Source organism: Diachasma alloeum, unplaced genomic scaffold, assembly GCF_001412515.2.
Source record: "Diachasma alloeum isolate Michigan unplaced genomic scaffold, Dall2.0 Dall_scaffold_00280, whole genome shotgun sequence".
Classification (NCBI taxonomy): Eukaryota; Metazoa; Arthropoda; class Insecta; order Hymenoptera; family Braconidae; genus Diachasma; species Diachasma alloeum.
The window spans coordinates 334,503-347,994 of NW_021680419.1; the positions used below are offsets into that span (position 1 = coordinate 334,503).

The 13,492-nt window shown below is 36.8% G+C and overlaps 1 protein-coding gene across 3 annotated transcripts in view; it reads right to left on the reverse strand.

Annotated features, from left to right (window-relative positions):
* The window catches only part of LOC107038331 (probable JmjC domain-containing histone demethylation protein 2C), a 151,144-nt gene that overhangs the window by 104,785 nt on the left and 32,867 nt on the right, over window positions 1-13,492 (reverse strand). For all 3 annotated transcript variants that reach the window (XM_015257373.1, XM_015257374.1, XM_015257372.1), the window contains exons 2-6: window positions 10,799-11,047; window positions 9,423-9,536; window positions 6,245-6,439; window positions 6,096-6,180; window positions 4,860-4,951 (exon numbers count right to left, since the gene is read on the reverse strand). In XM_015257373.1, the coding sequence (XP_015112859.1) occupies window positions 4,860-4,951; window positions 6,096-6,180; window positions 6,245-6,439; window positions 9,423-9,536; window positions 10,799-11,047 (735 nt within the window). The remainder of the gene's footprint in view (window positions 1-4,859; window positions 4,952-6,095; window positions 6,181-6,244; window positions 6,440-9,422; window positions 9,537-10,798; window positions 11,048-13,492) is intronic.

Below are 13,492 nucleotides of genomic sequence, written 5' to 3' on the forward strand. Positions count from 1 at the left end.
CCCCTCAATCGACTTACACAAACGCAATGAGCGAGAATATAAAAGCCCCCCTCCACCGCCACTTGCCAACTCCAAACGCCACGCCGATGACCCCCGCGCGCGCACACACTTTGCGATGCCGGCGCGACGATATCCCTCCTCTCCTCGCGGTCTGTTTTTTATTTTACCTCTTCCCCCGCCCCCCCCCACCGGCCCACTCCCGGCCATCGTGAAGCACCCCACTGAGCCGCATACACAACCTCTTCTCTCGTGTTCCATTTCCCTCTTTGTCTAACCGTTAACGTCGACGCACCTCGCACACACACACACACATACACGTGGGGATTTTGCGTTCCTGGCCGGCGCCAACACACATGAATGCGATATTCCTTGAAACCGGGCGCATCACGCGAACGATAATATTGCGAATTCGAGGAGGCTGATGCATAACCCGATAGCAGTGCAGTTTTGGTTCTTTCGGGAGGGGGCGGGAGGGGAAGGGGGGAGGCAGGGGGAAGGGAAGTTCGTGAGGTGAGGCTTTTATTTTTGGTAATGATGGGGTTCAAGGATTTTGGAAATTTTTTTTTTGGTGGAATGGTTGCCAAGTTTTTTTATATTATATTATTATAGAATATTATTTTAGGGTATTATATTTATTGAGGGTATTATTGAGTGAAATCTGAAAGTTCATAGTGTAATATTTTATGTTGGAAATTTTATTTTGGGGGGAGATGTATGGAATTAAATTTAGAGAGAAAAAAATCGGGGAATTCGAAATGTTTAAGCAGCAGGAAGACGAGAATTCCGTAGGTTAGTTGAATTTTTAATCAACTGGAGATTCAAGAATTTGTTGAACTGAATTTTTCTGATTTAACTGAAATTTTATGGGAAAATTAAACTGAAATTCAGTTTCCCTTGATTTTTTATTGAAATTGGGATTTTTCAACTGCGAAATTTCAGGAAATTCCTTGACATTTCAGTGGGAAAAATTAAGATTTGACGAACACGAACAACCCATTCATCATTCAGTATATTTATGATAATTTGAATCATACCGCGAAGATGCTCATATTTCACGAGAGAATTTCCGACTTTTTTTTTTGTGAACGGAAAAAAGAGATTAACGAATCTTCAGGGGAACATAATTCGTGTTTTTTTGTGATTGTGAAAGTTAATTTATGAGGTCGTACGCCACCAATTGGGGGAACGTATTTTAATAAAAGTTGAACGAGGGAGGATTGATGATGCAATGGGCGGCAACGATTCACAAGTGAGACAGGAAAATATTATAGATAACTTTCAAGCATCAAATTGAATAACTCATGATTAAATTCGAAGTTTCACAGAGTAAAAAATTACTACTGAAAACTGCAGTTCAAATATCCTGAATGAATTAATTTTTGGAATATGTAATCAAATTGCAATTCTCCAAAATTAATTTGAAAAAAAAAATCTGTTGAATTCCAATGATTCCGAAAAAATTGATAACAAAAAAAAACTAATATCAACTCCTGAAAATGGTGTAATGACGGTTAACACGCCAAAAAATGCCATCACCTTGATTTATTTCCCTCCCCAAACACTGTTGACTTGATTCTCGACGAGTTCGGTCAACTCTGCCGTTAAACTTTGTCCAAACTCCCTCTCAACTCTCCCGAAACTACCGCACAAACAGGTGGGACAGATTGCGAGTGTGTGCTCTCGCTAGCAAAAGCTCGCACACACACACCTTCACAAAACGACAGAGGGGTTGAGTCGCCTGGCGCCTCGGCCTGTGATACCCCTCCCAACCCGCCCTATTATAGATTATACACCCGTAGATTCAGTAACAGACACAAGCGAGACGCTATTGGAAAGCGGAGGGGTTCGAGGGACGAAATTACTCTACCCACACACCCCCATGAAAGCCCTCGGGCTCGTCTATCCCCACCCCAAACACTGCCTCCGTCGCATTTTGTTCTCTCTCACCGAGCAAAAACAAATGATAACGCGTCCGGACGTAGCCTTCAACGTACCAGAAACCGGTTGAACGTGATGAGATGAAAAAAAAACCTTGAAAAAAAAATGAAGGTTGAAAACCCGAAGAATTTCTCTATTCAATCCTCAGGAATTCGTCTCGCGCATTCGTTATCTCATTGTTGCTCAATTTATTCATTCTCCACTGGAATTCCGACTGACGCGTTCGCGAATTGTTTGTATTTCCCACAGGTGACAACGATAATAACTCAAAAAATTAAGAATCTGTGTATCGACCCCGTGAAATGCTCTTTAATTCATCCGTTGAATTAACGCAAGACAATAATTTCATTTCTCTAACTAATAAAGTCCGAAGACGTGTGTGAATTTTTTTGAAAATCAGAGTTCATAGCAAAGATGTCAGACAAGATGTGAGAAACTACCCTAATTCCCCCTACCCCACCCCCTGAAAAATGAAAAATAGCAATTAACTCATCGCCACGACGTCCCCCCAAAACAGCAACGAAAGATCTGGAAACGAGTTAACAGACGGAAAGGGGGTCGACGAGGGACACTTCTCCCTCCGCGCCAGCTATTGGATTGCGGATGTAAACACAAGACGATCGCGAGAGAGATGTGTATAAGAGACAGATATATATATATATATATATTTTTTTTTTTTAATCGTGAAATTTTGATAGAATATTTGTATTTTAATTCAGTAGCGAAGTGGTAAAACGGTACAAGTCAATTTTGACTATTGACCAGTTTTCAGTGAATATCTCGGAATCTAAGGGAGACCGCAAAATTTTTGTTATAACCTTTTTTGTTGAGCCGATTGAGAGCTACAACAAATGTAATTANCCCCCCTCGCGGCTCTCATCCCTTCATCGTTAATACCGAGACTCTCTACTACCCCCCTTTTGCGCTTATCCTCGAAGCTTCCTTGTTTTTCCCCTCAAGCAGCAACCCTAAAATTCCTTTCAACTACTTGTCTGGGTTACGTGTGTGTACGTACGGTTCCTCCACTTGTCTGAATTTTCTCCCTTCTCTCCCCCCCCCCCCTCCCTCTGCCTGCGCCTACACTCAACAACTTCCCCTTTCACTTGCACATTCTTCCCTGGGCTATTTTATTTTTATCTCCACTCATTCCTTTCTCTCTTATTTACCTTTCTTTCGCATCTTTCTGTTCTGGTTTTATCAATCCCCATTGTTTTGGCTTTTTTCTTCTCTCCTCCAACTGTTCTGCTCTGATTTTTTTTGTTCTCTACATTTTGCAAAATTTATAGCTTGACACTGCAATTGAAAACTTTTCAATTTCAAAGTTTTTATTGGAGTCCCACAAACAGTGGAATTGTTGTTACTGCGATACGGCGTATGCGGGGCTATATTCGTATGCAAATACAAATACCAACTGGGATGACTTGTTTGTAACGGGATTGAAGAGTTTTCGAGCGTGGTTAGGCGTTTGTTCAGTCGATAGAGTATCTCATTTCGAGTTTAGCCCCGTACTTTTCAATTGGTTGATCCCCTTGAGTTTACCTATATCCAACCAAGTTTAGCTCGCTTTTGGTATATAACCATCTACTCTGTGTTGGAGTGAACTTGAGAAGTCTTTGGGTATATGATGGAGTTGAAACTGGCGACAGTCCAAAAGTTCCGCTGGGCATTGAGTGGTTGCTCGATGTTTATGTTCATCTTGTGTATCACGTGAATATGGATATTTGATACTTTTTGGTGAGGGTTTGGTGGGGGAAAGAGTTCATTAAAAATTTTTGAATATTCATGGTGGGGATATTTAAATGGCATCACTCTCGCAGTTTAATGAAAGCTCTTTCTGTACATCTGACTTTGAATGAGGAGAAAGAATTTTATAATTGACGCGGGAAAAACAGTTTTTAGAAATGTTTAAAATATTCACTTTTTCGGAGTTTTTCAGCTGAATCTAGGATTTTTGCGTAAATTAAATGACATTTCCAAGACTTTTCTCGGATTAATAACCTTTTCTCTTCTGAAATTAATGGATTTATGGTTCAAATATGTTTTGGAATTCTATAAAAATTTATAATTTTGTACCAATGTAATGCATAACTTATTGTTATTGAAAGAATTTTTTCTTTGCGAAACTTATAGAACTTTATTCTTGAATAATTTAATAATTTCCGGTCATTTCACCTGCTGTTCCTCACCTCGAGGGACTCATTGAACTTGATATTGTAAAAAATCAGAAGAAAAACTTGTTTATAATCAACAAAGAGTAAAAAGTTTCTGCAAATGTTAAAAATTTCCCGTTTTTAAATTTTCACGGAAAAAAAATTAATAATTATACATTAACGTAATAATTTCTTGTTACTAAAAAAATTTTTTTTAACTGAATGACTTCTGAAAACTAGAGACGTTTTCTCTCTGTGAAAATGATAAAATTCTATTCCTGAAAAGTTCTCCCCGGCATGTCAACTGCTGTCGCTCACCTCGAGCGACAAATCAAGCTCGACATTAAAAAATTCGATAATAAGTGTCTGATTAAAATGTTGGATAGGTCCATATATAATGCCCCCATGGAGAACAAATTAGTGAATGTATAAATAATTCGTCAACTTCATAATGCGGAATCCAGTCGTGATTATCAATTCTCCCCTGACAATGACACAATCGATTTTTTCCATTTATGAGCCACCACTCGGGAGAAAGAGCCGAGTAAATTCAATTAATTCGATAGCAACCAGAGATATTGTTGGCCCCTCGTCGACTCATCTTATCGATCTGACACACTGAGAGGTTTGCATTAAAGGGGAAACTCATGATTCATGATTATAATCCAAGAATAACCGGTAATTGGTTATACCTCTGGCGGTATGAATAAGGATAATGGAATTAATGAAGTGAGGAAACTATGGGAAAATCGTGTTTATGTTTCAACTCACCACAACGATAGCGTGCGTCATCAGGCCAGTCGACGACCTCGACCTCCTCGGCGTCATGCCGACAACCTCGCCCCTCATGATACTCTCCACCACTGTAATTATCGAATTAATAGTGTTTATTAAACAATGGGCACCGTATTTTTCTCTCAATCATACGTTCAACGACTTTTCGTCCAATTTAGGTTTGTCTGATACTGTTTTGGGTAAATTTTATTTTTTTGATGAACTCCATCGTCCATTTCACATTCATCAACTAATTAGATTGACTATTAGAGGAGAAATGCTGAAATATTCTGGTACATGACCATAAAAGGTCCAGCAGGCTCCTGAATTAATTGAGAAGTATCGAAAGGTTTTAGAGAGTTTTAGGACCTTTTGGGATACTTTAGAAAGATGTATGAATCCATTATGAGATTTAAAAAATTATGACACTTTCTACTACTCTAATTATCCAATTAATAGTGTTTATTAAACAATGGGCACCGTATTTTTCTCTCAATCATACGTTCAACGACTTTTTGTCCAATTTAGGTTTGTCTGATAATATTTTGTCTATATTTTATTTTTTTGATGAATTCGATCGTCCCCTATTAGAGGAAAAATACTGAAATATTGTGGAACATGATCATAAAAACTCTCGCAAGCTCCTGAATTAATTGAGAAGTGTCTAGAAGCTCTCGAGAGTTTCAGGATCTTTGGGAATACTTCGGAAGATTTATAAATGGATTATAAAGTTGGGAAAATCCTTCGACTCTCCAACTATCCTTCAACTCTTTTTATCTATCTCCTTACTTTTCTTAACTGAGGAGATTCAACAATTTTCACCCTTTTTTTCATTGAAATCTTTTTCAACTCGCAGGTGAACATCAGAACTACCATTCAAACCTCATCATACTCTAAGTTACTGAACATTTTGCAATGATTTTATTGCTTAAACGTGGGAAGTCTGGATTTTATTCTCCACTTTGTGACTTTGGAAAACATTTTCAGGAAAATTCATAGAATATTGGAGATTGCATTCCCAAAGATTACGACCTCTTTTCATACATCATTCAAGCAATTTCCCCTATTCATTTGTAAAAAGAAATTTCAACGACGCTGATGATTCATCAATTCTTCCAAATTTCTCCCACATAATTTAATTGTGTCAGAGAATTGTTCAACAACAACAAGAAATGAATGAGCAAAAAGTCACCAAAGTTTGGAGAAAAAAAAATTAAAGAAAAGTGAACTGACCTCCATCTCCGATGAGCCGCATCTGAACAAGCCCCGGATCCTCGTTATGGTCCTCCAAAACTGTGTCATCTGTCACCGTTAAATCCTGAATGGCAGATAAAACCATTTTACGTAACATCAACACTTGTATTTTGAAATGCGTTGTTTACCTTGGTTGACTCATTGTAACCGACAATAACAGCAGTGTACCACTGTGTTGTACCTTCAGCACGATAAACTTCGACCCTGAAGCCAACCAGCACACTCGGTGTGGTTAGAAGTATTCTCTGGCCATCCTGCATCTCTGCCCATCGTCTCACAGCATTCGCCCATGGCACTGAACTCTTGGTGAGTTCCCAGTCCTGCTGAATGAAGAAAACCACAAAATGTGGGTTTATATTCGCACTTAGAGAACGAAATATGCAATTCAATATAGATATTTCCTGAAATTTCCCGAATTCAGGGGAAGAGTGCTTATGGAATATTCAGGGGAAATGCCAAAAATTCCACAATTTGCATAAACTCTTCATTAACGCAAACTTTAGAATTCCATTCACCTAATTTTCGCTAGAATTTGCCTCTGCAATTGAAATGATGTTCAGTTTTCATTGATTCTCTCATCAAAATTCCACTGGGAATGTCACCTGACAAAATATCTCTCACAAACACCTCAAATTACCGACAATCCAGCAGTGTAATTCCTCTGGAAAAATCCCTTGAGATAAAATACAGAGAATGATTTTGTATGGCAACTCGTCAAGGATGAATTACGATGCTCAGTCACGATTTCGATAAAACTATTCAGCAAGAGCCGAAGAAAGTTGCGTTGATCGATCAAACTTCGAGAAGAAAGTCAACTTTTCGGAGTTTTAAACAACTTTGAGAAGAAGACAGTTTGTGAAAGACGAGGTAGCTGCTTCATCTTGATCAGGAAAGTTTTGAATTTATCGGGTAATTGGAAAGTTCGTCAGAATCTGAGCGGAGGGGATTTAAACTTCAAGGGCTGAAAGTTCATTCTCCGGGAATTGATCAATTTCATCAAAGAGTCCCCTCGAAATTTGGTAATGAATGGAATGAGCCTCATTGGGGCGATTCATCGGTGAATGATTCAGTTTGAAAGGTATTGGGACATGTGATCCGATGGGCAACGATAGTCTGCACTGATAGAAGAGGTGAAAGGATTTGGTTGCTATTAACCAAGCTTTTCAACTATTAACGCCATTCGTTAGCTATTGACGAAGTCCTGTTAACAGCAAGTAAATCCTTCTGTGAGTGTGCCAAGAACCGTTACGGATTTAAAAAATAATGATACCTTCCACCAGTGCAATTATCGAATTCAATAGTTTGGTGAAAGCCATCGTCTAGTTTACATTCATGTAATAAAGTATCTACAGTTTTTATAAGAATTTCGTGACCTTTTGGGATACATTAGAAAGATGTATAAATGGACAAAAGGATAAACTAAAAATCATGAATTTTTTTTTACTTTTTTTGACTCAGAGGCTTTGAAAGAGTCCAGTCAACGATTTATCGGTGAAAGATTCAGTTTGAAAAGTACTTGAGACATGTAAACCAATGGGCAACGATAAAAAAGGTGGAAGGATTCGTTTACTGTTAACCAGGATTCCTAACTATTAACGCCATTCGTTAGCTATTGACGAATAGTGTTAATAGTTAATAAGTCCTGTTAACAGCAAGTAAATCGTTCTATGAGTGTGCAAAGAGCCGTTACGGGTTTAAAAAATAATGATACCTTCCACCAGTGCAATTATCGAATTCAATAATTTGGTGAAAGCCATCGTCTAGTTTACATTCATGTAATGAAGTATCTACAGCTTTCAAAAGAATTTCATGATCTTTTGGGATACATTAGAAAGACGTACAAATGGACAAAAGGATAAACTGAAAATTATGATTTTTTTTTACTTTTTTTGACTCGGAGGCTTTGAAAGTTTATTCTCCAGTAATGAATCAATTTCATGAAAGAGTCCCTCGAAAATTCGGTAATGAATGGAATGAGCCTCATTGGGGCAATTCATCGGTGAATGATTCAGTTTGAAAAGTACTTGAGACATGTGACTCGATGGGCAACGATAGGCTGCCAAGGACCGTTACGTAGGAAAACGGAGGAATATGTTGGCGCCTCTGGTCTTGGCCATTCTCCAGCCCCAGCATTACCACTCGTCTTTTTCTAGTACTTCGAGTAGAAGTGAGACGAAATGAGGTGAACTGTGCTCACAGCTGCCAGGACACCGAGAGCAAAAAGTAGTTACCCGTGCGCTCGATTTCTTGCTGCAGCTCGGTTATAGAAGGAATAAAAAAAAAAGGAGAAAAAATGTAATGAACAAGTTCCATTTGTGGTTGTGTATGCGTGATGGTGAGATGGTTGAACGATGCCTGGAAGACGGTAGAATGCCGTTTATAGTTCAGGGTCGTTGGACTTTGATACATGGAAATTTTCACAGTGAAAGTTTCTCTTGATGAATTTGTTTTTATAATGTGTGAGGAAATTATGATTGATTTTTTTCTCTCGAGGGTGAATAGCCATTAGGTTTGTGCTCACAAGTCTCAATTGAAGAATGTTTGAATGATTTTAAGACACTAATCTGTCAGTCGTAACAGCTTTTCTTCAATTCGTTAATGACAATTTTCCATGAATTGATTTTAAAAAAAATCGCTGGAATTTTTCAACTTTAAGCTTTTGCTTGAGTTAAAAGTCGAATTAAAATGCTATTTTTTTCGCATTGATTTGCAGTGCCTGTAGATTGGTGATAGCTACAGCTGAAGTTCCTCTACGAATGCTTTTCACAGTGAAAGTTTCTATTAATGAATTTATTTTTATTATGTTTGATTTTTTTTCGAGGGCGGATAGGCTCCAGGTCTGCGCTCACAAGTCTACATTGAGGAATGTTTGACTGATTTCTGTGAATTAATTTAGAAAAAAATTTCTGAAATTTATCATCTTCGAGCTTTACTTATTTGAGATAAAAGTCGAGTCTGAAATGTAAATTTTTTTTGTACGTTTTTCTCCACTACCCAGAGATTGTTAATAACCACATCTAAAGTTCCTTTTTGCAGGTTGTTCAAAACTCGAAGAGTCTAAAACTTTCCGATTTTTATGAAACCTGATACAGAAGCCTAGAACCAACACTGACGTCTCGAGTGGAGTCAAAGTCTCCCCACCATTGGCCAAGTTCTACCAGCAAAACTTTACACAAGTTTAATTACTTGGAAACAATTCACTGGTAAAAACGCTATGCACATCATAGCGTTTTTAACATAGATTTTTCCCTTCCCCTGAATTTCCCACATTTTCATTTCGCGAGCTATCAACGAAATTCCACTTACAGTAAAAGGTCGAAGTTTGCTGTAATCCACGAATTCCAATCGCCTATCGTGCATGAATTCCACTGGCATCATGTCCTCATCGAGTTGAGCTCTCGACACGAGTGAATAAAAACTCTGCAACGAAATAAAATTAATTGTCAATAACAGCATCGATAAAAGCGAATAAATCATCTGCTTAATGCGACACCAAGTGCCTCTAGATGTTATCAATAATTCCCGTAACATTCTAATGAGATAATTATCCACATCCAATAATGCAGTTATTTAATCTATGATCGATTCATGTGCTTCAATACGTGATGAGTCAAAGTAATCACCGATCGGAGGGAGATCAAACATTCCTGTTTGACGCAATCTGCAGTTTGATATCGGGCAATCATGATTACTACATATCATTTTAATGTCATTATCGAGGCTAATGGATATTAATTCACATCCGTTTATTATACTTGAATATTTTTGTCTGATATTTCCGGTACATTTCTTGGAAAATTTCATCATATTATAATCGCACAGAAATTTCAAGGAACTCCGGCATTGAAACTGTTAATTTCAAGTCTAATATTCCATGAAAATTGATAGAAATGAGGAACATTCAGGTCAAAATGTTCTTGAAATTGCAAAAAAATCCAATTCTATTAAACTTTCAGTGAAATATGAATTTCATGATGTTTTCCCCCCTTAAATCCCCATTTTTTCTAATATATAACATGTCAATTCTCAATACTGACATTTTATATTAAATTTAGAATGAATTTTATTCATTCTAAATTAATAAAATCATTCATTTTAAATCAATAAATTATTAATAAATTTTTATTTACATTGAAAATTTAAAAATGTTAAACATTGCATCGAATTGAATCAATTGAATTAATTTAAAATTCAGGACAATAACCACCTGAATTATCCCAATTTTCATCAACACGTAAAATTATAATTCAAACATTTACATGAATGAGTTGTGGTTGAGAATAGCCAAGTACTTTGTCCACTTTTCTCTCGTTGAAACCCACGTCAACATTTCTAGTTGAACATCAGACCATTTTTTCCGTTACCATTGTGCTTGAATTGCACGATTAACCGATAATAACGCCTAAAATAATTTCCCAATAAAATTGATGAGTAATATTCCCGACAAATGCATGAACTTTCGCTGTAAAACAAGACCCAGTAGGCGTATGAATCGTGGGATATACCCGGATAATTAAATATCTAATTACGATTAGAAGTGAACGCACGTGGGAGCCAACTTGGTGGATCGCATGCGAATCACTGGCATTTCCGTTTCACTGTTATTCTCCTTTTTCGCCATTAATTAATCCAGCTACCTGTAGCCACTGAATTGAATAAAAATATGAGGATGAACAACTTACGATTGCAGGCCAAGCAACGGTGCTGCTGTTGGTGGTTGTACTTCGAATTGATTTGCCGTTGAGACGATGCTGGTGATTATTATTCGTGTGATTGTAGTGTTGATCAATTATAATTGTATTGGGTCGTTGATCCGGTCTCTCTGACCAGCAGAGGCCCTTCTCAATGAGAAAAAATGAGAACACAGTGTCACGGTGAGGTGACAGCCATTCTCGTCTCTGCCACTCAACGTCGTCGTACTCTACGAGGACCTGTTGACAATAAAGAAATTCAAAGTAATTTAATTAGTTGAATTGATTGGCAAGGAGAAAAAAATTGTGTTGGAAAAAAATTGAAACTTTATCGACTGTTGACCAGTCATTTTTCGGAGAGTGACATTGAGTTCGATTTAGGCGGAATAAATCGTGAAATTTTAGATTTCATTGAAATTTTAATAAAATTGCTGAGAATTCCCTCAATTTACTAGAATTTCCAAGCAAAGTATGAATATTCACCGTCAAATTGTAGAATCAAGAATTTATTCAGCTGAATTTTTTCAATTTCTATTCATTTTCGTGGAATAATTGAGCTGAAATTTAGTTTTTATTGAGTTTCTCATAAAAATTTGAACTTTTAATGACGAAATTCCTTGAAATTTTAGTTGAACTATATTCTTAGGATGTTTTCTGTGACTGAGTAATTTATAAAAATGAGCTGCAATTTAATTAATTGAATTAATTAGCACAGAGAAAAAATACTGTTGTAAAAGAATTGTAATTTTATGGACTGTGGACTAGTAATTTTTTTGATGAGAGGCATTGAATTCAATTTAAGGGGGAAAAAACATGAGATTTTAGACGTCAGTGCAATTTGAATGAAAACATTCACACACATTCATTCATTCTACATTTGACAAAAATTCAAAATTTGAATGAAAATTCAAAATTGAAGAAAATATTCACCTGAACAATTGAACTAAAATTTAGTTGCTACCGATTTTCCCTAAAATGTTGAATATTCAATCAGGAAATTCCTTGCAATTTTGCCTAAACTATACAGTGAAATTTCCTGAATTTTCAAAAAATTTCCAATCTTCAAAAGAAATTTCGATTTCCATCCAAATCGTATCATCTGCTCAGGAGCCATTCAACACGAAAACCGATCTGTTGTGCCCCACTTACTCCCATTATTTAATTCAATGCACGTGAATCATCACCGAAGGAAAAATGAACGACGAAAATGCAGTTTAAATTACTCCGATGAATCACAAATGATTCCACCGCTTCCGGAATGCAAATTGACGTTCCCCCAAACAATAGTGATTCTCTCATTCTCAGAAATAGCGAAACAAATTCATGAAAAATTTCCGTATTAACCAGACTGCCCAACGGGTCTATATCGTCTCTGCTAGTGAGTGTTTACATCTTTCATCTATGAATAAGTATGAAGTTGTATATAATTGCGATTACGTTGAATTATTCATGAGACAACGACGACGACGAGGACGGAGGAGTAGGTTGAGAGGTGAAGGCGGCTGAGGTGGAAAAGACAAGACAGATAAAAGAAGGAAGAGGCGTGGGTCGATTCGCACGCTCGGTTTAGTATCCAGTACTCGTTATATCCGCGTGTAAGACGCGTACAAAATGTATTCAAAAGGTATAATATGAGGTGGGGCACGCGCGAACTAACGAATTGAGATGTATATTAACGAAATTCTCGGGGTCGTTAGGACGTTCAACCATTGGGAACGTGTGGGGAGGGGAGTTATGACGTATTTGATACTGGATAATAGAGAATAATTGTTTTAGGGAAGAATTTTAATGACCACGAGGGATGTAATAGCGACGGAATTCCAGAATTTCAAGCACCTTTTGTCAGTGGAATTGCGGAAGAATAATTATAAAAAATGCACAAGTAATGAAAATCATTGAAATTTAAATGAAGCATTAGTTTTTTTCACTGGAACAACACTTTCGTTGGGAATTAAGAGACTCTTCTGCATTTAAATGAAAATGCTTCAATTATTTGGAATAAATTATTTGTTCATTGCAAATAAAGCATTATCACATGTTGATAAATTTTTTATTCGGGTTGTGGCAACATTCGTTTGTATTTAAAAAACTTGTTTTTTAATGTGAATAAAAATACAAGGAGAAATCAAGTTTAGTTCTGAATAAAAGCTTCATTACGAAAAATTAATTGAATAAATCCATTCATTAAATTATTAAGTGTGGCTTATTTCATTCAAATGAACCATTTCTCTGGGTGATTTTTGGAATAAGATTTCTGGTGGTGAATAATTAAATACGATTTAGAAAAAATCATTTTCAAGATAGAAAATTCATTGTTATTAATGAAGTTCTAAGTGCGAAAAGTCGGAATTTTTAGTATAATTTACAAATCTTCTTGAAGAAGTCGAATGTCTAGTTTTCTTCAGATTTTCGAAATCTGAAAAACAATCCAAAGAATTGAAAAATTCTTTCACTATTAAATTTTGACCCATACATTTTGATACTTAGCTTCTGACTTCTCTCTCTCACGCGCTCTGACGCTCTAAAATCCATTTATAAATGAGTAATTTGATATTCGCTATGGAATAGATAAAAAAATAAAATTCCTCCCAGAAAATATTGAATTAACCGGATAAAACAGACAGCAGTACGTTTGGCCATGTAATTTACATCGATCGAGGCACCTTATTTCAGACCCCCCCCCCC